This window comes from Rhipicephalus microplus, chromosome 4, assembly GCF_043290135.1.
Source record: "Rhipicephalus microplus isolate Deutch F79 chromosome 4, USDA_Rmic, whole genome shotgun sequence".
NCBI lineage: Eukaryota > Metazoa > Arthropoda > Arachnida > Ixodida > Ixodidae > Rhipicephalus > Rhipicephalus microplus.
Window position 1 is genome coordinate 58689067 of NC_134703.1, and position 27628 is coordinate 58716694.

The following is a 27628-nucleotide window of genomic DNA, read 5'->3' on the forward strand; positions in this document are numbered from 1 at the left end:
ATTCACGAATGAATTAATTTAAATCAGTTCCACGCGTGTGAAACCTGGGCAAACAACTGAGTTGGAAAGCAAGCACTTCCACATGGCTAGCGCAGATTGAGTTATTTCTTTAAATTTATTGATCTTCTTTCTTTCGTTTCTTTCATCTTTCTTTATTCCTGTATCCCTTTCTATGTTACCCTCTCTCCTCTATTCTCTTCTCTAACACTCGCATCACTTCTTGTCACCACCTGTTCAATTTCTCAAGCCCTTGCTAAACAATACAAGGCTACGTCATGCTTCAACCTCTCCATATACTCTTCCCTCCTCACCACATTTTCTTTCCCAGTCTTTTGCTATGTTACAGATTGTCCATAGTAGCCTATAGGTTCATCACGCATGATATTGTCATTGCACGCATTGATCATCATCATTTAACTAACAGCAATTAGTCATTGCTCACAAATTTGCACCTTTGGCTGTACTTTCTTTTCTAATTACCCCATTCATGTTGCCATTGGAGGTCCCCAAGTCAGTTTTTCTGAAACTTTGGAACATCCTCCGGTACTATTCCAATCATGTCACCGAATGTGAAATATGTAATAAACTTGACTTGACGACTTGTTATACCTGCGTAGCTAAGCTATGCTAGGAACTGCTTGGAATATAACCGCACTGTGTGGCATACACCAGCACAATCCGGCTGCAGACGAACCCGACGCCTAAACAGTTCCAGTGTTAAAAATAAATAAATAAATAAATAAACGAACAGAAAAGCATGCGCAAATCTGCTACGTGGATTCCATAATTATTGCTTGGGGCTTTTGTGTGAACTAGTGTCAGATTTCGTGCGAGGTAATTCAATATTTAACAAAAAATTGCGTTAAAATTATATTCTTAAAAGAAATAAATCGAATGTTTACCAATGTGGTGCACAACTTCTAAAAAAACAATTCCTGCTGTAATTATTGATGGCACTCGCACGATTGACATCTATAAGATTCACCTTGTGATATTACTCCACCGGCGTCCTGAGCCCACGATGAGCTGTTTCAGTGAGGTGACAGTTAATAAAGACAGGCAATGAATTGCAATCGCCAAAAATTGAGACAAGCAAAACTATCTGCCCATCACAGTCGATGTGTCATTGCTTTCCATAGTTTATTGCGCAGAACTTGTGCAATAGAAGCACATTAGACACCGTAGCAACTAAAAAGACAGCCGAGAAAGAAAACAAATATCTAACGACGTCCTAGCATGTTCACATGACCGAGTTTTCAAAGTAAAATGAGTGACGCGCGTAGTACGTACTTCGGTATTTTGTTCGGCACATGCGACCCATTCGGGTTTAATCCAGATGTGCCCTAATTCTGCAGGTGAATAAGTTCTTAGTTTTTTTATCTGTTTCTTTTTTATTGTGTAAACGGACATGCAACGTCGAAAAAAGGGCGATGGTTAATTAGATTTTCGTTTGGTGCATTCTGGCCGCAGCAATGAATAATTTTCTCAAATTCACTTTAGCAATGGAGCAGCAGCTGCTACAGTACGAAAGGTTTGCACGAGAAAAGTGAACTTCACTTGTGAACCTGTGCTGGGGTGGTTGTTTCCAAATGACGTACATTTCAGATGTCGGGAAAGGTCTGCTTTAGAGACGCTATGCTGGGCACGTACACGAAAAGGTCGACTGAAGATGTTTACGACACGACCGAAGGAGCGCTTCCCGTTCGACTGCAGCGAATCGCCGAAGATGATCTCGGTGAAACGCCTGCCAGGAAGAAAGAATCTTTGGAGAAACTAGCCAAGCTCATATCAGGTGAGGCAATCAGTGAATTAAAGGGGTCCTTAAGTAAATAATTAATCTATTCAGATCAGGGGCGTAGCTCGAGGGTGGCACACTGGGCCCGCCCCTCCCCCCCGAAATTTTTCGCCTTGGCATTAAGAGCAAAAATTATCATTTTAAAGGGGTACCCCTCCAAAAATCAAAAAGTACCCCACCCCCTCGAAAAAAAATATCTGGCTACGTGCCTGATTTACCTCGATGAAACATACTTTCAAAATAATAATTTCTGATAAGGGAAAAACATATAGGCGAGTATCCGTGTGCGTGTACACAAGCGCAACACTTGTCGCAATAAATTTTTAACTTATCCAAGAAACAATACTCTTTATTCTCATGGGGGACCCGTCATGGTGGTCTAGTGGCTATGGTACTCGGCTGCTGACCCGCAGGTCGCGGAATTGAATCCCGACTGCGGCGGCTGCATTTCCGATGGAGGCGGAAATGTTGTAGGCCCATGTGCTCAGATTAGGGCGCATGTTAAAGAACCCCAGGTGGTCGAAATTTCCGGAGCCCTCCACTACGGCGTCTCTCATAATCATATGATGGTTTTGGGACGTTAAACCCCAACTTATCAATTAATTCTCATGGGCATATTGAGACAAAAGAGAATTAACGTTAATGCTTCACTTTTGCATTCAGGATCGAAATCTTCGTACGCAACGTTACAGGTTTGAAAACTTTTTCTGTATTTCTCGCAATTCGACGACATTGGCTTCGGAGATTCATTTGATAACTTATGTGTTGGGACATTTAAGGAAACACTCCACTGCATTTTTACCGATTAGTAGACGTTGTGGAAATCTATGACGTCATGGCGATTGTTGTCGTAAGTGCAACACGGCATTGCCCCGAGCACTTTGATGTTGACAGCTTTCCCACTTACCATGCGTTTTTTCGGGACAACAGTGTCGGTTCCGGTATTGTTGAAGAGTGTATTAATAAAAAAAATTATGTTTCTCCTGGGATCTGGTTAACTCGTGTCTCGTTAACCCTCTAATTGAACGTGAACTTTACAAATTTAACGAATGTAGTAGTATCTGTTGACTTTGCACCAAAGCACCAATGTATATTTAAGAAAATAGCTTTGGGACAAGGGTAAGAAAAACAGGAAGGTTGGCTTAGGCATCGACTGGCTTACAGGCTTTCAATAGAAATGTGGCTTCAAAGGCACAGCAACAAGTACGCGAACGATGCCTACTTGAAGGGGTGGAGTGCCCAGATAAAGCTGTGTCTAAGCAGGGAGCAAAGCGAATTGATGCCAGTGTTAGACAGACGTTGTCCTACTTAAAGAATAATAAATAGCCTATGTCTTTTGCAGGGAGACAAGAAAAGTGGTTTTGTGTTAGGATAAAGTGGGGTTTTTAACAAAAAAGTGATAGAAGCGGTGACAAAAGACTTTGTAGTGGTTAAGAAAAGCGAAGTCCACGTAAAATCAAGATTTGTGGAATTTCGTAACAAGTTGGCACTCGCGCCACTCGTGAGAAGTATTCAGAGAAGTAAAGCCGATTGTTCAAAAGTATTTTTCACAGCTAAAACGCACAAGTCTGAAAAGCCATTTAAAACCCTTATTAGCGAGTAAGGGTGGTGGCAACACAACGTAAGCCAATTTTTGCAGAAGAAGCTTGGGTTGCTAAGTGTCAATGACCCGTTCCGCACTAATAATTCAGGCGATATAGTTCAATTTTGTAGTGAGATTAAAAAGTGGGTTATGTTTTCTCGGTTGATGTCCAGTATTTATGTTGCTCTGTACCACAGCAAGGGAGGGTTATTGTTATCTGTGCGTGAATGCATTGAAGAGAATGGCACTATCTCGTTCCAGAACAACGTCAGACTGAATGTGGCAAATATTCTGAGCTTGTTAGAATTTTATCTTAAAGGTACATTCAGTGTTTTTGATCACCAGCCTTTCATTCAGCGGGATGACATTTGCATCGGCTCCTGTGTTTCTCTGTACTTGTCAACATTTTTTAGCGCACGTTGATAGGTCTCTACATTTTTTAAAAAAGATTTGAAGGTTCTAAGAGTTTTTATATACGTAGATGATTTTATTATGTTATTTGAATATTGTCTGACTACCCGGAGACGGCGACTGATATTTTAAATGTTCTTAAGAAACACGGACAAGGGCTCACTTTCACGCATGAGCTGCCCCAGGATAATGTCTTCTAATCTCTTCACGTGAGTCTAGAAGTATGTGACCGGCATGTGTGTTGGGCTTACAGTCCCCGCGTACAAAAAGAGCTGTTATATTTCAAGTCAGCCCACTCGAAAGTGGTTAAAGAGGAATAGTTTCAACCTGTATATATTCGTCGCTCAAAATTCATGCGCACATAAAATGCAGGAGAGTTTCAAAAATCAGGTATGCCGTATATTGGCTGCAGGTTATCCTATGTCGCTCCTCAGAGCTGTAGCCGAAGCCCTGCTTCAGTAAAGGTAAACCAGTAAGAAGGCGACCTGTGAACGTGAACCGTTCAGGCCTGTTGTGATGCCTTATTTACAGAAGGTCACACACCAACTCAAGAAAGTTGTCAACAGGCATGGAGTCCCCTTGGTGTTTCCCGCGCTCAACAAGCTCTTGAAGTTGTGCTTCCGCACTTGCGGTAGTATAAAAAATGAGTGCCAAATAAAACACGATGTCCGCTTTATTTCTTGCATAACCTGTGTGGTATATGCCATACCTCTGGTATGTGGCAGGTTCTACATCGGGCAAACGGGACGATGCATATACGAGCGTTTTAGGGAACATGCGCAAAAATTAGCTAACAAGGTTGCACATCTTGTTGCTCATTTGAATTCCTGCATTGGCTTTCCGCCACGGTTTCGTGATACGCTGATTCTAGGCAGAAGCAGGAATGAAGATGCAAGGCTTGCTTTGGAAGCATATCACATTAAGAAAAGTGGAGCTAATTGTATAAGTGTTACCTCCGTTTCTTCGCATGCTATGGAATATGAATTTTTGCGTACACATCTTGGTTAGGATTTTGTGGTTTAAGCGTGAAATATGACAACACGCGTGTACATTCAGGTGTTGTGGTGCAATGTATTATGGAATTTTATCGGTTATTACGTATACAATACGAAGCTGGGTGCGCATGCAATGTATGTGGTTTTGGAATATATATGCCATGATGTGAGAAGAATAATGCATTTGTTAGTTTGGTGTCAATGTGTTTCTTTCCTCACATTCTTTTTCTTTTTTGTTCATTTTTTCGTATTGTTTGCGTTAAAGAAGTTCACTTCTTACTGTGCTTGGTACTTGGAGCTTCATGAAAAAGTTAGCGACGAGTAGAAATCAAGCGCTTCTCTGTGTCTTCTCTGAGTGTGTGTATTTTTTTTGCGCTTGTCTCATCGTGAGTACAAATCACTTGAACAAACACAAAAGCAAGAACTAAGGAGTTTCGCTCATAATCTCCTCTTAGCACACCACGGTTAACCAAGTATGCCTCCCCGTTCGCATGTTCTGAGAGGCCCCTCACCAAGCGCTATTGCAAATTTCGGGTACGCACTGCACCTTGAAAACGGTCCTCATGGGAATGATACACCGACGTATTTGTTTATCGATATCAGTTCGTTATTGAAAGTGTAAAGAGGAGTTCAATTAAGCTGTTATCAGGACTGCAGAAGACGAGCTTCCCTGCTAGCGCAGGCTTTCCCCTCTGGGCTTCACTTGTGTCCTAAAATGCCGTTACTTCCCGCTTTTTTTTCTGTGGCTGAGAGCCTGTGTGATGATCCTGCATTTCCGTTTTGCTGAGCGTAAACATTCAGTTATTTCTTTTTTACAGTGTTTACCTCATTTGATGCTTTGTTGCTCCCTCAAAATGGGGCCGCAGAACACGTGAAGCTTTGCTGGCTTTAATTCATGGTCCTCAACATCGTGTGCACGCATGTTGAAGTAACATTTGATTTGGTCAAGGGAACAGCTCCATCTGCTTTTTCCTCATCTTCTGATGCTGCCTAAATACATGTTTACAATGGCGGAATTGCATGTTAGACACGAGTTAATTAGTCAAAGTCATGTGACAAGGAGCCTGACGTTACAATTAGCACACGGTTTGTGGAGACATAGGTTGCGTGAATTGGTTGCTCGAATAACGGTATCCTTGGTAGAAGAGGTGCTTGGTCTTTGGTTTGAAATTATGACAGTTTTCGAACCACGCAGTCGATTCATTGCGTCGTAGACACGACTGCCACCACTTGAACTGTGTGCCATGTTTGTTCATTTTCAATGTCCAAACCTGTCGAGTGGCTGAGAAGTTTAATAAGGCGTTCAAAGCCCTCTTTCACGAAGATGGCAAGAAAAACCACAGACGCTAATTCAACAAAGTACGATTGTCTGTTAGACCTACCGCGACCGAAATAGTTCTTCTTCACCTTCATTTTCTAGCCTCCCTATAGCAAAGTCATAGGGCGTCGAGAAAGTAACTAAGTATCGATCACCTGGACTCCTTAAGCTACGAGGGCATGAACAAAAAAAAAGGAAGGGGGGGGGGATAATCCACATTTCGCACTTGTGTAGCCATGACCTGCTATATATTAAGGACCACAGAGTTGCACGAGCTCCCCGCCGCGGTGGTCTAGTGGCTAAGGTACTCGGATGCTGACCCTCACATCGCCAGATCGAATTCCGGCTGCGGCGGCTGCATTTCCGATGAAGGCGGAAATGATGTAGGCCCGTGTGCTCAGATTTGGGTGCACGTTAAAGAACCCCAGGTGGTCAAAATTTCTGGAGCCCTCCACTACGGCGTCTCTGATATTCATATGGTGGTTTTGGGACGTTCACCACACATATTATTCAATCAATCAATCAATCAATCAATCAATCAATCAATCAATCAATCAATCAATCAATCAATCAATCAGTTGCACGAGCTGCTAAGTACTGATAGTGCTGTCACATACCACGGAAGACTGGCAGACTGTGATGGTACGTGTGTGTGTGTTTGTGTGCGCGCGCGCACTCCCTTCTTTCTTTCTCTCTCTCTTTACACTACCGACTTTAAAATTTTTTATCCCTTTCCCCCTTTTCAGTGAAGCGTGTCACTGATTTTAAACTGGTTAACATCCATGTCTTCCCTCTCTCTCATGTTTTCCTTCCTATAGTCTCCTATGTCAAAAAAGAAAAGCTGTGGTTTATTTTGTTTTTTATTTCTCTTTTTTTGCGCCGATAAACGATTCACGCAGAGGAGGAGGACCTAAACGCAAGAACGGACGCCGAGTTTCTCCTTCGTTTCCTGCGCGTCAGGAAGTACAACGTGGATGAGGCCATGCAGACCATCAGAAACTACTACCAGAACCGGTCCACCTGTAAATCGGTTTACACTGAATTCATTCCCTCAGCGGTGCCCCTGTCAGCGCGCAAGGTATGCATGGTTCCGCCTGGCAAAGATCGCCAAGGACGCCCGATCTTCCTATGCAACATAGGCAAGTATTCCTGTACTATTTCAGATCTTTCCATAAGTGCTGTGGTGGTTCTTGTGGTTTTAAACAGCGTGAGAAAACGTGATAGTGGTTGCGTTGTACACTGAAGCTGTCATAGTCCACCGTTTGCTTCGTCGTCGTCGCAGTGGTTGTAGTAGTACTAGGTGTCGCGCATATCACGTGACTATACTAGGACGAGAAATAATATTGATGGAGTAGTGCACAAAAAACACAATCATGCACACGTAACGTTGACGCAAGGACAAGCGCCATGTCTGCGTCTTTTCTCTTGCGTGCACGAGGTCGTCCTGGGTGCTTGGTTCCGTCACCTGGTATATCAAGCGCAGAACTGTTATGTCGGCTGAAACTGTGACTTTTCTTCCTCCTCTATAACTTTCGTGTTCCCTCGCCAGTACAAGGTAGCTCTCCCTCCCCATCACGTTACTTTTTTTTTCTGATCTCCGGCATGCATTATTAGCAATACGAACAGCATGAAGCTGTGCCCTTGTGGCCGGCTTTCCAATGGTAATGGAGACGATGCGATCCGGGGTTGGGTAAGTGCCACTCCTGCATTCCTCGATGTCACGGGCGTTACATATTTCATCTCCCTCTATACATAAATTTCTAATGTATGCCAGACGACATCGCTCCTTTTTAATACCTCCCCAGACAGAGGCATACCGTGATAAAAAATAATCTAAGTGAACGAGACGGAGACCGAGTGGAAATAAATAAACAATATAACGAAAGCAGACGTCCCATCACAGACAACTGCACATTCCTTGAACTTAGGATGCTTTTTAATGACGGTCAAAGTACGGATTTAGGTCACGTAGTGCAAACTTTGACGGGTTAGTCTACAATCCAATCCATTTACTTCTTTGGCATCAGTGCGCTCTGACAGTCAATCCTAACTCATGCGAAGAAAATGTTGTATTTAGGTTACTGTAATGTTAATGCTTTGCAAAGTAAAGATACCTTCTGCTTGATATCTTATAGTCACTGGACGTTGTCTGGACACATTATTCCATGGCACCAAATTAAAGGTTGAGCATATTTTAGACCAGTTTAAACGTTGAGTGCCCTTTAGACCAGGGTTCCCAAACACGCGAACTGCGGGTCACGTGCAGCCTGGGAACTTTTCATTTTGGTGTATACAGACGACGGATGGATGAGTCACATGACAGTAGGAACGCGAGTGGTCCGTTCACTTGCGCCGTATGCACGAGCACTTCGAAACGGGAGAGATAAAGCCCTGGTCGAGACTAGCTTAAACCGCAAAAGATGACGAGTGCGTGTGTTCAAAGCGAAACCAATTGCTCGAAGAGCCACCGGTGTACTCGGTTTCGGAAAAAGAAGAAAAAAATCCTGTTTTGTTGACGCCGAACCCTCCGACTGATGATGTGGACGGGTGGTTCATGGAAATATTTCTAGCATTTTTGCACCCTGTTCCCCGGCACAGCTTTCGGTCCAACCGGAAGAGGACGGTCACGTGACGGTGAGACCACGCGGGATAGAAGAGCGGTTGGGTTCCTCGTCTGAGTCCACCAGGGGGCCTCTGGCCTCTGTAGATTTGTTGACTCTCTGCAGATTTCTTCCAAGGTGTTTGCATATGTTTTGTTGGCGCCCTCATTCGGCAGTGACTGCATGACTGCCGATATCTCTACTGAATCAAATGCCTTCTCATAATCTATGAAAGCTATGTATATTGGTTTAGTGTGCATTTCTCTATCGCCTGATTTAAAGTATGAATGTGGTCGATTGTTGAGTAGCCATTTCGAAACCTTGCTTGTTCCTTTAGTTGATTGAATTCTAGTGTTGTCTTAATTCTGTTTGCAAGTAATTTTGTAAATAGCTTGCATACGATGAAGAGCAAGCTGTTCCTCTTTAGTGTCTCTTTAAGAATGGCGGTCATCGTGGAACTGACAGGGTTGATAGAAACCAAATCAATTTCTAATCTTTTAAGAGCCATCTCACTAAAAACAAAGATATGTAGTTGTCAGTAAAGCTACTTGTGATAACGTTAGCCATTAATCATACTGTGCATTACATTTCAGGCCAATGGAATTCGCGCGAAGTGACGCACGCTGTCTTTCAACGCGCATGCCTTATGTGCCTTGAACTTATGACATCGGATCCGTCCGCACAGACTCTCGGTTTGGTTCTGATCTTGGACTGCCATGACTTCCGCGTAGAAAACGCGCTGTCATTGAAACCCGGACTCATCAAGAAAGGCTTGGAATATGTGCAGGTGAGAAGTACCGGTAAAGGGATTCAGAATGACAGTGTACAGTGCGAAGCGTGTTTTACGTACGTTAAATACAACAAGCTATATCACTTAAAAAGAAATTCTAGCAATAGAGAATTAAATTTGTGTCATTAACTTGTAATACCAACACCTGGTGATACATTGAAGATGGTACTTTGACCAACATGTAAGCCTTAATTTTTGTGGGAAAAGATTTCACCCTAGTCCGTCAAAGAAAATTATGGACAATCCATTCAAGCGAAATCGCAAGTTGGGCTAGTTAGTGGATGTTCATCGTAAACTAACAGTGCCACAAGGTTGGAGTATACACAGAATAAGGAAGCAGTCTAAGAGAGTTAAAAATGTGACCAGCCTGACCCGTTCTTTTTTATTACTAAATACTCGCCCCGAAAAATTGGAGTGGCGCCGCTGGTGGGAGGCCTGGGTGACGTCAGGGCAAGGACTCTTCGACACCCGCCGTTGCACACCTACAAAACATGCGTTCGCCTATAGTACGTGGTCCCCTTCTTTGCATTCACTTTTGCTTGTCTCAGGATGAATGACGGAAACGGCATCAATAATGTACCTCGTGAAACGATGCGAAAATTGGTTTTGCTTCTGCCAAGGGTGCCCATGCTCAGTCGCTCGAAAATTAAAATTAAGAACACGGTAGCAGCAAAACTATTCCCACATAATCATGTGATTTGGACCCACATGACACCATACTTGCAGCATTAGGTTGAGGTGTTCATGAGGGATTTTATTTCGCCTGCACTGAGGTTGTTTGTACCGGACGCGTAGGCGCATCTACGGACTGTGTTTCTACCGGTGAACCAAGCACCGCACACGCGTGCAGTATCTAGTCTCGCAAAATATCTCGAATGCACTCACCCTACAGAATACCGTGGCAGATGTGCCAGTTATTCTCGCATACTCTTGCTTAGTCACCATGCCCTTTGGTGTCATGTTTTTCTCGCAATAGTTTCGGTGCTTCATTTCACAGAGGTTACGAAGGTTAAGTACAGAAAGTATTATTGTTGTCAGATTATGTCATCATGCAGCATCGTAGCTGAAGTACGCTGGTAAGTATCACATTACACAGCCAAATTGTAAGTTGGCTTCCTGTTTAGTTTATCCCCCTTGAGCATCAAGCTGTAGGTAGACTTGACGTGTGAGAGCAGTCGTCGCCCCAGTGAAGCAAAGAGTGTTTACTTATTACGCGGGCCACTTCGGTAGCGAAGTGCGCCATTGAAAAAAGCTGATTTCGACCGTGGCGCTTTATTTGCAAACGTCGATATCTGAGGTGCTCACACATGAAGTTAACATTACCCTTTGTGACGCGACTGTACATTGTACCAGCATTTCTCGCAAAATAGGCGTTACGACTACATAATCACCACTGACTATTGAGGTGAAATCTGTGCATAGGATTTGATTGAACGGAGAAGACAGCATTTTCGAAATAGTTGTGAGTGCGGCCGCATTATTTTGTATAACTTTCCGAGTAGGTTAAATGAATATTTATGAGACAGATTCACGTTAAGTCTCTTGTTGGAGAAAGCGCCATTAAATCAAATCACGCAGGTTTTTTTTTGCAGAGGTCGTCGTAACATTCATGGTAAACAACAACGCAGTTAATGAATTCAAAACGTCCGAATTTCATTTGTAGTACTTGGGCACACATGTTTAAACCTCTCAGTCTATGCCTAGTTGTATTGAAGTTAAAAAAATCACAGCATATCTACAGAGTGAATGATGATTGGTGGGGCGCAGCGTTCGTCAGTCTGTCTGTACATTCGTTCTTTCGCCGCCTATCTGTGTGATCCTTGGTGCATCCGTCCGTTTGTTCATTCGTCTGTCTGTCCGTCCATCTCTTTTTGCGGCCATCCCTCTGTCTGTCCATCCGTCCGTGCGCCCCTCTGTCTGTCCGTCCGTGCGTGTGTCAGTCCGTTCGTCCGTCCATATGTCTAGAGAAAACTCCAAGCACAGCCATCTTACATCTTCTCATCATGTATTCATCATATACAAGTGCCCCCATCCAGCAGACATTGTAAGGACCGCTATTTCGGCTATGTGCCACTGGTGGTTACGTACTACGAGGGACGCACAAGCCACGCCATAAGGAGCTTCGCCCCTAAAACACGTAGCCTCCTTTCATAGCACCATTGTTGGAGTAGGCAGTAAAAAGAACATAGGTCATGCTGTCGTGCACGACGATTTTCACAGTCAGTCTCCTGTTCGAACAGGAGTTCACCTATTCCAAGCTGTGTTATCAAAACTTTCTACAGCCTAAATAACTTCCAATAGTTACGAAACTCTCCACCTAGTAACTTGACAAATAGTAATCAACATCATATCACTGAAGAGCGGGCACAGAATGGCCGCAGAAAAGAGCAAAAAGTGGTGGCGGAGCAGGCGAGTCTTTGCCGTGACGTCACAGTGCCACAACAGCAGTGACGCCAGTGTTCGTTCTCGGAGCTAATTGTGCTCATAATCTGAAAATGATGTCTCCTCTTGCCGTGACGATTCCGTATGCAGCTGCCAGGTATAGTCGAAACAAAAGTCACGAATTGCTTTTAAACGCTGTTGCTTCCTTTAAATGAGAAAGTAAACGTTCTCTGAATACGAGAAAAACTAGCGTGTATTGCGACGGCGGAAGCTGCTCTTCTAGATCATTTTATTTTCTCTGATGACTTACCATGATGAACCTTTCAGGACTGCATGCCGTCGAGGTTGAAAGCTTTCCACGTTGTGCGACAGACAAGGGCTTTCGACATCTTGTACAGTCTCATGAAGCCCTTCTTGAAAAATAAGTTGACCAGAAGGGTAAGCGCGTCTCGTCTAGTTTGCATTATTCTCTGAGAACACCACGCGCGAAGTCTGGCGGATAACTTTTAAAACAATTAAAACCATGGCAGTGTTGAACATTCTCATTGCATATTGATGTAAATGGCTTTTTCTACTTTTATTTTTCGTGAGCGCATTGACTCAATACATTTTGTTTTTTTATCCCGTGCTAATTCTAAGGCACTAGCGCTTTTACATAGCACAAGCTACATTTTTTTCTCAGACAACTGAATTCTTGAAGATCACAGCGATAGAAACAATTACAGAAAGAAGAACCAATCAAGCGTTCATGTAAGTTGATGTAGTGATGAAAATTATCGCACATTTACGAACTGCATTCACGTAGGTGCATGAATAACAGCACATATTACAGTCCAGTTACATAACGCTAATAATAATATTGGGGGTTTCACTTCCCAAACGCAAGATATGAATATGAGAGATGCCATATAGTAGAGAGCTGCAGAAATTTTCAATATATGGTGTTTTTTTACGTGCAGTGGCATCGCACAGTACACGGGCTGCATGCCTTTTATGTATTTCTTTCTACTCCATATGTTGCTTCGCCCTTGTGTGCGCCAGCGTTTTTTTTATTTTGTCTTCATTTCGCAATAGCCAACGTAGTGTATGACATGACCGGTAGGATTGCTAGAGCCTCTGTTTCAACCTATCGCACACCGTTACACTGTCTGCTCATGATTTCGTCAACTCTTAAACCGCTAGTTAATACGGGAGTGATAATCAATACCTTTTTAGCTTAAAACCTCATCTTTTTAACACCACGATGTGAGCAATTTATATATATTTATGTTTAACGCATACTTGTAGCTCATAGTGAGTTCTTATTTCGCTATCAATCAACATTTACTTTTTTTTGGTATATTGAAACACTTTGACGCGTAAATTTGCCACTGGCTACTCCTTCTTTATAAGGAGGCCGTTTGACTCATAACGTCAACCGCAATAACAAAATTTCGAAAAAAAAGAGAAGGCCATTCATGAAGGCATTTTCGCGTGCCTTTAATGTTCACGGTATTGAAAGAACATATATGAGTATTTTGGCCTGCGTAATGGTCGATAATATATATGGTGAGAAAGTATAAAACATATCGGACACTGACAAATAACACCTCCTAATGAGCGTCAGATTTCATGCGCTAAGCTCACGTACTCGAACTACATCAAGAACGACACAATCCCGAATGCCTGGAGCTGCTTGATATTTGTTCTAATTCTCGCCTATCTAACTTTTTTTCATTTCTAAGTTTAAATTTCACGGGGAAAACTTCGAGAGCCTACACAAGGATATTTCACCGGAAGAACTACCTCCAGAGTTTGGTGGCCAGGCACCGCCACTCGACAACGATGCCTTCTGGAGCAAAATGGACGATTTGGAAGCTGCCTTCCAGAGCGATAACCAGTACGGATACACCAGTAGGGACGTTGGTGGCTTCGCCACTCAAGAGGAAGTTGAAGAAGCGTTGGAGTTCCTTTGATATAGAAGGAAATTTTAATAAACAAGTGTTACGCGGACACCACGGGTCATTGCTTCATGAAAATGGCACAGCCTCTCAATGGCCCAGTTATCGAGAGTAATCATTTCAGAGGCCTTGCCGTTCTCCGACAAGTTGTGCAAGCACTTGTTGCTGACGGTTTCCATGGACTTATAATCAGTAAAAAAAGAAAACTAGAGAGGAGTGAAGCATGCAGTGTGCGCCTGTGTTTTTCACAGCAAAATCACTGCTAATGATAGATGAGCTACAGAAAAAGACAGAAGAAGAAGAAAATGAAGAGGCTGACTAAGCTATAGTCGGTGACGACCTAAGAATAAATATAGGCTCCACCCACGAGGCCTGATTGCCTTTATATTCCATGCCTCCGCGCTACAAAGGAAGTAGTTCCCAAACAGTGGCCACAATTTTCTGCTGTCGAACCGACAAAACGCGGTGAAGCTCTGCCGCTTCGGTGCACTTCAAACGCTGAAAAATCATAAACGCCAGCATCGAATGACGGCCGAAACCGATTATGATGAGGGCGAGTGGATAAAATAGCTTCTTCTCGACGAAGAAAACATCACAAAAAACCACATGGACGCCCGATTATCTCAGTGCAGTGGCACGTTGCCTCTCGTGGCGAAAGGCGCCATGCTGAATTTGTCATTGGTTCATTGGGACTCTTACGTCTATTAAAAGCGGCTGCAGGTGAACGCGCGCATAATACAAATGGACAGTGGTACACTTTACTTTTTATTCTTAGCTTGTAACCGACTATAGTTCACCACATTGCCTTGAACCGGACATGCATAGTACCAGAAGGGTGTTTCAGTGGCACTAACGTCTTTGGAAAACTGTGTCGCAATACAGCTCACCGTAGGGTTCTTCTTCTTCTTCTTCTTCTTCTTCTTCTTCTTCTTCTTCTTCTTCTTCTTCTTCTTCTTCTTCTTCTTCTTCTTCTTCTTCTTCTTCTTCTTCTTCTTCTTCTTCTTCTTCTTCTTCTTCTTCTTCTTCTTCTTCTTCTTCTTCTTCTTCTTCTTCTTCTTCTTCTTCTTCTTCTTCTTCTTCTTCTTCTTCTTCTTCTTCTTCTTCTTCTTCTTCTTCTTCTTCTTCTTCTTCTTCTTCTTCTTCTTCTTCTTCTTCAGTTGAACCAACGCCATCGGCTGTTTTTTGGGTTAACTCTTTGCCTTCTTCGAATTTATACATCGACCGCCAGCAAAGCACCATCACTTTGCAGATGTTCCAAGAAGTGGTGTTCCCGTGGAAATCGACGTATGAATCACTGGCTTTAGATAGAAATCTTGAACTTCCTAGTAAATATCATTGGTAAATCTGACTCGGCACGACAATGTTTTAGGCATCAACGTAAAACTTTTGAGCCATAATATCTCTGTATGTACCAGTGCCGCACAGCGAAATTTATCCTGTTTGTGTGGCGCATAGCCGTTTTGGTGGACCACGGCGACGACACGACACACCGGCAAGGCAATAAAGTAAGGTGCTTTTCCCTAAGATGCTTATTACATGCCCACAATTTGTGAGTTTCTTTGAACATCCTAATCAGAAACTCTACGCGTGCATTATGATCCAGCTCTCTATTGTTAACTGCTATGTTTATATAGACGAATTCAAAAGTTTTCTTACGTTATGCTGTTCGAAGACAGCTTCAGAGCCAGATGAATGTAGGGGACGAGGTATAGGATGCTCAAAAACTTTTGACCAGCAGGTACTTCTGGAGGTATTTAATGATGCTTTGAGACTTTCCTAGTTCCCAAAAGTTAGCCTATCTTCAAGCAGGGGCTTTTCACTGATAGCTGATAGGGTAGGAAAGGGCATCCCATTAATATACACCCCTAACGTCGTCTTGAACAATCAATAAAATTACTGATTATCTGATAGCTGATAGGGTAGGAAAGGGCATCCCATTAATATACACCCCTAACGTCGTCTTGAACAATCAATAAAATTACTGATTATTACCTTCTCCAGTATTGAAGACAAAAGAGAGAAACTCTTTGTTACGACCCTTTTTATCCTGTGAATATATTAAGTGCTCAATGTAAGTTAATAGAAAGGACGGTAGGCTGTCGACTGCAACGGTGCCACGAACAAAGAGATGTGCTCTCGATTCCACATGACGTATTTTGGAAAGATGTATTCTGTCGAGCATGCATAGGGCACAAACACATGCAAGAAATTGAGGGACAAAGTAATTACCATACTGTCAGGCAGGTTGTAGTGCGGACTGTGTTCTAAGTTCACTTTTATGCGATCGTATAACGGCTGTGTTACCTGGAGTAGCAAGTCAGGCCATTAACTAAGATAACATCTGAAGGATTATCAGTCAACAATTTTCTTTTCAAAAATTTATATGCGAAAAAAATAGGGTAAAGTTGACTACGTTAGAGCCGCCTATCCCATCATCGTGATAAGAGAATTGAAGAAACACACAAATAGAATAAAAATCTAGAAGAATAAAATAAATGAATCTTTATTTGTCCCTCTGTCCATTCGTCTATCCGAGAACCCACCAGTCTATTCATCAGTAGAAATATTTGGCTTCATTTGTGCTGTGAACTCATTTTACTTAACTGAACCCGTGCTAATGAGAGAATCTTCATCTGTCCCTCTGTACATTCGTCCATCCAACAACCCACCAATCCATTTATCAGTACAAGTATTTGGCTTCTTAAGTAATGTGAACTATTGTTACTTACCTGAACCCATGCTCGAATTTAGGTTATTTATGTGGTGCTGAATTATGCTTCACTTGTATGTTTACTGTTTTACCTTGTGCAAAATTTGGCACCATTGTTGTTTTTTTTGGTAGAATTTATTGTTTGGTTCGCTAAACGTAGAGTTACTGTACCTGCTACATTTACCCAGCAGATTATCGATGTGTTTTCAAAGCGATGCTAGCAGCCATACATTGAAAATACACTGATAGTCAGGCCAATCTTTGTGTTTTTTGACGTAGTCACTGCAGCAAGCTAGATTAGCACTAGTTAATATTAGTTAAGTTTCTTTCCGCTCCTAGACATGGAAGACAGAGAGAGACGGTAAATTTACTGTAGCGTGTAGATCTTCACTGCAAGCCAGAAGCGCTCACAGAAGCGCATCGTTCTCAGAACGTACAAGAAGGCTTTCGCTGCCTTGAGGGCTGTCGACAAATGCGTACGGTGCTGAAATAGCACCTGCTCAGAAAGTGGCCGATCATCCAGTCGCCGCAATGCGCTGGCAGGTACTTGTCTCTCTGAGGCAAATCAAAAACCGTGACACAATGAAGCATGCGACATTTTCGTGACGAAAACAAAATTATATTAAGAAAACGACAAAATGCTGCACATTTTGGTTGGCAGTTGGCACGCCGCAAGCACACAGCCGGTTCGGAAAGCATAACTACAGGCTCTATGAGCAACAACTTGGCGAGATGAGCGTTTGTGTTGCTTGTGCTGGAATGCATGGTTGCAAAAAAAAAATTTGCTTAGCCACCTGTTTTCATGATGGCATCAACCTCGTACACGTACGTTTACGTATAGCTAGTATATCATTCGCAGAAGGCGAAGCAACTGGGGCTCCTAAATTGTATTCCCGTTCTGTACTTGCATTAGACTTCACTCGTTTGATTGAGTTTTTCACCTTTAATTACACAGACAGGTTTTGTTAGGAGAATGACAGTTGGCGCATGCCAAATATCTCTTTGCCTAGATGCCATCCCGTCGGTAACGTTTGTCCAGAACGGGTTGTAGAATCATCCAGACGTTGCTGTAGGCCAGTACACATATATTTTTACAAAATATGTTATCTCTTTCACTTGCAGTCCAGCACTTGTGCAACAGATTGTCAATATTATAGACCCACTTTTAAATTTTACATCAAGACTACTATAGAGGTGTTATGCTGGGGACGTACACGAAAAGATCGATTGTAGATGTGTACGACACATCGGATGGGGCACTTCCCTTCCAACTACAGCAAATCGCTGAAGACGACCTCGGTGAAACGCCTGCGAGAAGGAAAGAATCCTTGGAGAAGCTATCTAAGCTTATATCAGGTGAGTAACTAAAAAAAAACACATGTATGCTATGTACATTGCATTGGATCGCCTTGTATGCCCCGAAAGTTCGTCTTTCGATGTGACTTGCTACCTTTGCGCTCATTCATTCTGTCTTCTTTTGTGTACTAAGGATTGTTCTGGATTCTATCTTTTTTTATGCATACCAACCATTGACGCAGATGAGCCGGATCTAAACGCAAGAAGGGATGTCGAATTCCTGCTTCGTTTCTTACGCATGAGGAAGTACAACGTGGCGTCGGCCATGCAGACGATCAGAAACTACTACTACAACCGGTCTGGCTGCGATTCCGTCTACTGCGAATTTTTCCCTTCAGCCGTGCCCCCACCTGCGCGGAAACTAGCCGCGGTGTTGCCCTACAAGGATCGGCAGGGCCGTCATATTTTTCTGTGCAACTTGGGTAAGTATTGCCCCACGGCCTTGCAGGAGTGATATTGAACCCAGAAAGAAAGAGAGATATAGTATGAAGTAAGGCAGGGAGGTTAACCTGAAAGCAAGTACCTGGTTTACTACACTGTATTGGGGAAAAGATAATGGGAGACAAAAATAAGGAAAATGTAATGAGAAAGAGATAGCGGGAGGGAAGCGAAAGCACGCACGCACGCACGCACGCACGCACACAAGAAGGGTGTGTGTGTGTGTGTGTGCGTGTGCGTGCGTGCGTGACATTTCTAGTGTGTGTGTGCACACACACACACACACACACACACACACACACACACACACACACACACACACACACACACACACACACACACACACACACACACACACACACACACACACTAGAAATGTCACAATCATTGAACGCTGTGGGTCAATCGCAGAAACTTAACGAGGGCCTTCGTCGATTTTCGGCATGAAGCTCAAGCTTTCTGGCATTTCAAAATTAATTTTTTTTTGGAAAGCGGCTGGTTGTCGAGGCGTACGTGCTAACATTGCTGACAGGGAATGTCTCTGAAAGCCGTATTGAGGGCACTGACACAAAACATGTTCGACAGTTTCGTCAACGCCGCGGTGGTAACACGCAGCACTGTCCGATGCGGCAAGCAAAGACGCTTGTATAAGACACCCCGAGCCAATGCGGCAAATGACGGTTGTCTCAGATTTGGATAAACGAAATGGAATGGTAAGTCGTAGGCACGGATCCAGGCGGTAAAGATGGGTGGGGCGAAAACCGGACGTGTTCCACAGAGACCTGGCGAGAGTGTGTGCGAGAGTATTAAACCTTGCTGCAGTGTCGCTTCTTGACAGTGGAATGGGATCACACCATGCTCGTAAGCGTTCCATGCTGCATCGTCGGCATGTTCGTTATCAATGATTCCGCAGTGACCTGGTAACCATTGAAATGTTACATCATGTCCTTTGTGTAGTGCTTGGTCATACAGTTGCCTTGTTTCCAGCACCATTTGGTCATTATGTCCACTACGTAGCGCATATCGAATACGTTACAGATCTGGTTTCAAGTTGGTGAAAATGCACCATTTTAGAGGTGATTCTTGATTAACGCAGCGGAGTGCCGCGCGCTCTGCAGCTGTCGATGTTGTTTTGCAAGACAATCGAAATAGGATGATTCCGGCTGTTGCTGGGAAGATCACAGCTCCTGCAGATTTGCTAAAATTTGGGGAATTATCCGTATAAAGTTTAACGTGGTGTTTGCATCCTTCGTGCAGCATAAGCAGAGTCAGCTGCTGCAAAGCTGGTGTCGAGTGATCCGCCTTCTTCTGAATTCCTGGCACTGTCGAGCATTGATTTGGACTGTTCCAACACCAAGGGAGTGTCAGGATACGTTCCGGAGGTGTGTGGCCTGCTGGAAGACACTCATGGTGACTCAATATTCTCTTACAGAACAAGGCACTTGGTCGGCGAAGCAAGGTGGTTGACAGGGGCGCAAGAGAGGTGCCTAATATCACCTATAGAGCAATGTGAATTGTGGTCGTATGATCTGTGGCGATGGCGATGGTCTCCGCTGTGGATGTGCAGCGTCGTAGTCGAAGACAAACTCTTAGGGCCAGGTCCTGGGCGTTTTTGATTGTGCGTATACTTTTTGCAGGCATTCGTCAAAATTGGTAAGCTGTATCGCAGGTACCCCAGGAACAGCGTCTTGTATTGCTGCAACATTGCATGCACCTACGTGTCCCCCTTTTTTCCTCCGAGTAAGTATAAAAGTTGGCAAATGGCTGTTAGGCGCTTCTTTAGAGTGGTCAGATGGGAACTCCAGCAGAAGTTTCAATCAATGGTGACACCCAAGCACCTGTGTGTTCGGTTGTAGTAGGCAATTTGTCCTTTTGTGGCCATCCGTTGACATCATGGCTGACTTTCGTCGTCCTCGTAGTTATAATGACAACTTCATTGGCCTGGTTACCTTGATACGGTACTAAAAAATGAGCCGACGGCTATCTGTGGCATTGTTTTAGGATATCACAGGAGAATATGCCAATATTTGTCGCGAATCCATACTTGACTTTCGTGAGTCGGTTGGCTTGGGTGGGCGAGTGTACTGCTGGATGTGCTGCCACATTCATATGAGATCATTATTTGTGGAAACTGATAATGGGCTGACATCTGAGCCTTACATACACCAAGGTGGTGTATTGAGTCCCACACTATTCAGCCTTATTATGATCTGCCTTCTGTAAAGTTTACCAGTGTCTGTGCAGTCTGTGCAGTATACCAGGGTCTGTGCAGTCTATGCAGTCTGTGCAATATCGTCTATGCAGACAATGTTGGTATTTGGACATCAGGTGTAACACGCCCGAAGGTACGTGCGAGACTTCAGAAAGCACCAAACTCTATTTCGCCGTGTTTAAGCGAACGAAGCATCAAGCTTTCTTCAGAGAAATCGGTGCTGGCTGCGTTCTCGCGGAAGGCAATGGCCTCATATCCTGAACCCAGAAGCAGGGTGTGGTAGTGATGGTGGAGGAGACGGGCACAAAGAGGGACTACTTGGGTCCACAATATGACCTGATTATCTCGATTACCCTCATGCCTATGTTACATCATGACGTGTGAGACATCATGCAACATTAAGAGTATTTCAGGCATGCCGTGGTATTAACGACTGGGATGCCGTGGTATGAATGCCGTGGTATGAATGGAATAACGCGTCCGATTCTCTACCACTGAGATACACTGGTGGTCATCCCTCCATTCACTTCATAAGACAAATGTGTGGATTTAAACATGGAATAGTCAGTAGGTGCCGCCAGTTGCCAATGCTGTGAGTGTCGAACACTCTTTCTAGCCTTTTTGAGTCACGTAGCAAGTGACCTTTCTGCAAGCTGGCAGCTGACCAATAAGGCCTCGCATACTTCTTGAAGGCATCAAATCTGCCAGAACAAGACCTTCGCTATGAATGAAGGAAAAAAGTGTAAATTTAAGTTGTTGCTTTTTTTGTTAGACATAATAATAATCAAAACCAAAAGACATTGATTCCAAGAAAAGCATAGGAAATGTTATTAAAAATAAGTGTAGTGTAAATGAGAAGAATGAAAAGGGTACGGAAGGGTAACTTGCCACCAGCAGAGACCGAACCTAGGACCTTCGAATAAAGCATCCGATGCTCTACTACTGATCTATGGTAGCGGTCGTCCCTCCGTTCACTTTAGAGCATCGGACGCGTTAGAGTATCGGACGCGTTATTCGAAGGTCAAAAGTTCGGGTTCTGCCAGTGGCAAGTAATATTTTCATTCGCTTTTTTTTATTCACATCTACATTACAGTCACTCTTAATGACTTCCCAATACATAATTATTATTATCATCATTAGCATCATTATCTGCGACTTCTAATAATATCAAGATACGAATAAACCCAGAGATAGTGATAGCAAACGTATTGTTTTTAGATTGTTTTGACCTGGACACTGACAAAATACTTCCTCCATGGCTGACATCGGGCTTTCAGTGATAAGCACTTACAGCTTGAAAACCAATAATGCGAATACGTTAGGATAACATTAGGATCTATTGACTCCTTCAAAACCATTTGGCGGGCGTAGATTTCTACTTACCATGTTTTAAAGAAGGTATGTCTCACGCTATGACCACGTTTTTACATTCTGAGCATCTATGTACAAGGCTTTATTTTCATGTGTGATAGGACATTTAAAGTATTTGTGTGGTTATATAAAAGACGAGTGGTCAATTTCGTTAATGTGGTAGGTTAATTTGAAATGAAATTCATAGCGTGTCGTCAAACTTCCCGCGTGTTCTTGTGCGTTGTCTGTTTTGGGCATTTCGTAATTAGATGGTATTACTTCAAAAACACTTGTTTAATTGTTTGTCCTCATATGAAGCAAGAGACTGAGAATAGTATAGCGTCAATCTACCATGACAACGAGATATTTTGCATTTAATGATTTTGCTGTTCATTAATTCGCAGGTGCATGGAATCCGAAGGAACTAACCCATGCCGTCTTTCTACGTGCCATTCTTATGTGCCTTGAGTTCATGACATTCGATCCCTCAGTACAGATCCTCGGAATGGTTTTGATCATCGACTGCCGGGACTTCGCCGTGGAAAATGCTCTGGCACTGAATCCTGGGCTAGTCAAGAGGGGAGTGGAATACGTACAGGTGAGAAGCATTATGTTTGTCTTTATCATTGCTGAACACTATGTGAATGCGTTCTCTACCATAAAAGCCAGTGTGCAAGCAGGAATCGAACTCAGGACCTTAGGACCTTCTTCGTTGCAGACAAGTGTTCTATCACAGAACCAAGCCAGCGCATAAACTACTTCACAAAACATTAAGGAACCCTAAAGCTTCGCCTCTAGGAGTTGTTAGCGATCTTCTGTTCTTATTGCGTACTTCTAACACATAGTGCTTTAAACCTTTTCGAACTTGCTATGCACTCACTATATATGTGTCCTGAAAGGGACACTAAAGCCAAGTAAAAATTTACGTGAGATTAAAAGCTACATGTATGACAACGTCTACAACAAAACTATTGTCAACAGCAGAGCCCTACTTACCGAGAAATTGTTGTAAATGCACGAAAACACATGTACCGCAGTAGGACATTCGCAAAATGAGGCCGATGATGTCAGAGTTACAGTATACAATTATTCACTAGTAATCGAACTAGCTGCACTGAACAAAGAACCTTCCGTTCACCAAGACACGCAATAAAATGCTGCTTGTTCGTTTCTGTTTCATTCATAGAAAAAAAACACCGGACGTTACTATGAGGAATGGCGCGAGTGGTTCAAAAGTTAAGTTTTGGTGGACCCGGGCATAAAACACATTCGTGTTAAAAACTGTTGATCAGTTGTGGTAGTGGTAAACAAAGCCGAGAGACGTCTGAGATGGCTTTACGGTGCTGTATTTATAAATATTTAGGAAATAAGCCACCTTTCGAGCTTAGGAAAAGCTAAGTAGTAGAATGACAGATGTGCATTTTAAAATAAATGTAGATATTGTGAGGTACGTGGCTGTTACCGCTGTGAATTTGGGAAATATCACAGAACTATAGGGGTAAACATATGGGTAGAAATTGGTACTCATTTTAAGTATTGAAACTTAAACTTCACGCAACAGGAGAGAACACAAGACAATTATTCAGACCAATTTACAAAATCCCGAATATATTCCAGAAAAAGGCAACCGAATATATTCCAGAAAAAGGTATGATCTGCTCTCAATATTTGTTCTTGCTTTTTTTTTCCTCGAACAATTTACTGGTGACGAACATTTCAGGACTGCATGCCGTCAAGAATTAAGCATTCCACGTTATGCGACAAGGGCGAGCTTTCGACGTCTTCTTCAACATCATGAAGCCTTTCATGAGGAACAAGATGGCGAGAAGGGTAAGCAAGACACGGCTTCTTCTGCTCAAAGGCCGCCGGCCGCGGCAGTAGTATGGTAGTTACGGCCGGCACTTATCTGACGTGAATTCGATCAAACCCTAGGTGGTTGCATATTGTTGGATGCAAACTGCCATAAGGCTTGGCCCTGGGCGTTGTCAGTGCAGGTTAAAGAACACCAGACAGTCGGAATTTTCGGAGCTCTCCACTAGGGCATGCCTTGTGTACACAGTGTGGTAATGGCAAAGAAATTTTTATAAAGTATTGTTACCGCACATGCATTATCATACGGTGTAGCTGCGAAACAACTGGTCCCTAGCACAGCCCAAGTGCTGCATAGTAAAACTATAGAAGTTATAATAAAGTAAGTGCTCTTGCAACGCCGAAATGGGCGTGGTATAAAGGAATCATAAATATATTTTTGCATTTTCAAGCGAGCTTTTCCTAGCACGGCATTCCAAGCCCGCCGCTCGCGTATTGTGTCACTCAAGTCGGGAAAATTAGGACTCTTGTGGTGACGTATGATAATGCCCAATTTACCCATTTTCAACACTTTCTTTCTTCGCAAGTTTATGTTACACGGAGCAAACTTCGAAAGCCTACACAAGAACATTGCGCCGGAACAACTACCTCCGCAGTTTGGTGGACAGGCACCGCCACTGGACTACGATGCCTTGTGGAGCGAAGTGGCCGAGTTGGAAGATGTGTTCAAAAGGGATAATCGCTACGGCTACACCAAGAAAAGTGGGGCCTTCGCCACACAGAAGGAAGTTGAAGAAGCTCTAGAGTTTTTGTGACATGAAAAAAAATCGCAGAGGATACAATTAATTTGTGCTATTTCAATGATTGAAACCGGATATCCACTAGCATCACAGAGAAAGGCAGCAGGCGGCCCGCATTGGTTGGAGACTTGGTGCACAGCTTATACTGGCCAAATTGATGTTGTCGCAGTTTTATCGCATTTGCGACAGAAAAAAATCAAACTCGTTTCGTTTAATTGAAAATAAAGTCCTTTCACTCTCATACTTGTTCACAAGCAAACACAAATATGTGCGGCTCCTTTGCTCAGTATAGTAGTGCTTGTGGCGGCACTCTGCAGAAATTCAGGCAGGTCAATGCGATTGGCTAGCAAGCTCAGGTGTTGTCGTAAATCTGTCACTAGATATGAAATACGCGCGCTTACAGTCCATAATGCAAATACAGATGACATGATGTCCTGCGGACTCTGGTAATACTCTTTAAGCAAACGATTCGTCTCCCCTTATTCTCAACAAGATCACGTGACCTGCGTAACGATTACTACGATCACATCAACCACAACCGCTACTACCACTGCTAATACTATTTACTATCATTACTGCTGCTGCTACTGCTTCTACATCTACTACAATGGTTATGATGGCAACGACGATGACGAAACAGTTGTTAGGCTCACACTGTTTCACTGTAAAGCAAGTACGAACGGGACATAAAGTTAGGTGAAGACATAAGCTCTGACGTATCTATCACAAGTGTGGGTGCATGTTAAGCATAGTAAGGATCATAGTGACTATGGGGACATGCTGCCTGTACACACACACACACACACACACACACACACACACACACACACACACACACACACACACACACACACACACACACACACACACACACACACACACACACACACACACACACACACACACACACACACACACACACACACACACACACACACACACACACACACACACACACACACACACACACACACACACACACACACACACACACACACACACACACACACACACACAAACACACACACACACACAAACACACACACACACACACACACACAAACACACACACACACACACACACACACGTATTATTATGCAAATGAGAAACAAGGCAGTTCTCGTTACCGTGGTGCAATGTATTCCGTGCGCGTCATTCTCTGCAAGCCGTCTCTTTAATCCACAGGCTTCTGCATACTTGCCGTTCAGCCTCTTCCTGTTTTGATTCTGTCGTACATAAAGAATAGAGAAAATCATCATCATCACGACCAACACCGTCATCAGCTTCATCACCATAATTCTGAACCCTTTTTTATTAACGTCTACTGCAAGATGAATGCCTTTCTTAATGATCCCCGATTTGTCCTCTCTTGCGCTGGTTGATTATACTTCATCTCTGCGAACTTCTTTATTTAGTCGCTGCAGCTAACTCGCTGTGGCTTCTTTTTTTCACTTTTGGTATCCACTTCCTATTGATAACAACTGCACTAAAGCGACACTGCTTTGTTAAAGGAACAATAAATTGCAACTATAAATTCGTTTAGCCTAGTTAAATCCACTCTGAGAACCATAACGTCATTAATTTCGCCATAGGAGGTTCCTTATTAGAGGAAAAAAAGTTTCAGCGGAAAGCATGATTACGTTGAACAGGTGAAATGGCGTTTGAATAATATCACGAAAAATCATTTTTCGATTTCGTGTCAATTTAAGAGAAATATCAAGCGCAGCTGCTGATATTCACACAGACAAGAAAATTCTTACACAAATTGATGCAATCACAAAATGTGAGTGGCTATCGCAAAAAAAAGAATGATCCTGACCAAATTAAAGGCAATGTATCAGGAGTATTGGCAAAGAAAGAAAGATCCTGGCCAAAATAAAGGTAAGGTAACAAGACTTTGTAATTCGATGTGCTTTCCAAATGTTGTAAAAGATATTGAATTGTATTGAAAATCGTTGACGTTTTGTAGAAGGGTCTCAGTACTTACGCGTTTCTTCTGTTTGTTTGCTGATAATTATCGGTATCATCTGCTTTCCACAAAGACAAGTTTATTGAACAGCTACACTCAAGTGCTGCAAGCGCTAATACAATAAACACCCATAAATTGCGTCGGTAAAAATTATTCAAACAATATAGAATTAATATTATGCAAAGTAATAATTCAGAGTACGCTATCAAGCAACTAACAACAAAAACATCTTTTAAAAAAACACCATACCTCTCAAAGATGTGGGAAAAGAAAAGAGAAGAGGGTGGTTGGGGGGGGGGGCTAGCATGGGGAGTGAGGCAACTCGTTTCTTCTGCTCAACTTAGTAAGACAGAGTTGAAAATTCCCGTTTTTCTTTCGCAACACGAAAAAAAAAGTACTTAGAAAAAGTGGTTACCCCTTTGAAGAACTTTTTGCTCTGATTCCGAAGAGCAGTAAGTGGTCCCGGATCCCGACGAAGAGAAAAAATGAAAGAGCGAAGGTGCCAGTGAACCAAGAACGTTTGAGCAAGAAAGTTACTCCTTTCTTTGCTTTGCCTTGTGGTCAAAGCCTGATTTTAACCGATTGAGTGAGTGATAGTAGTATTAACAGTAGTAGGAATAATAATAATAATAATAATAATAATAATAATAATAATAATAATAATAATAATAATAATAATAATAATAATAATAATAATAATAATAATAATAATAATAATAATAATAATAATAATAATAATAATAATAATAATAATATATTATTATTATTATTATTATTATTATTATTATTATTATTATTATTATTATTATTATTATTATTATTATTAAAGTGGTTTAATGTCTCAAAACCACTATGTGATTATGAGAGACGCCGTATAGAGCAGGGCTCCGGTTATTTCAACCATATATGGTATTCTTTTTAACGCATCTCACAACTACCTTGCAGCACCACCGAACCTATATATTAGGGCTACGCAGGCCACGCATAATGTAATACTTCGACGTGACGATTTCATTATTAATCAAGTACAAGAATTTAAGCACTGCTTTTTGCACACGGCGCAACGGCGATACGTGGTACGTTAGAAATTTCACGCATGGTTTCACATATTCTGAAATATTGCAGTGATTACCGGCTGGTAACCGTAATAGCCACCCTAACTGCAATGCC

General features: G+C 42.7%; 1 protein-coding gene across 1 annotated transcript; it reads left to right on the plus strand.

The window, feature by feature from the left end:
- The first annotated feature begins 1473 nt into the window (after positions 1-1473).
- LOC119172674 (uncharacterized) lies at positions 1474-24675 on the plus strand. Its single transcript, XM_075893082.1, has 10 exons — positions 1474-1792; positions 7001-7240; positions 9295-9488; positions 12201-12311; positions 13598-13818; positions 17746-17879; positions 18062-18301; positions 19584-19727; positions 22284-22477; positions 24276-24675. Exons 1-10 carry the CDS (start codon positions 1606-1608, stop codon positions 24501-24503), a joined length of 1893 nt encoding a protein of 630 aa, XP_075749197.1. The 5' UTR covers positions 1474-1605; the 3' UTR covers positions 24504-24675.
- The last annotated feature ends 2953 nt before the right edge of the window (positions 24676-27628 follow it).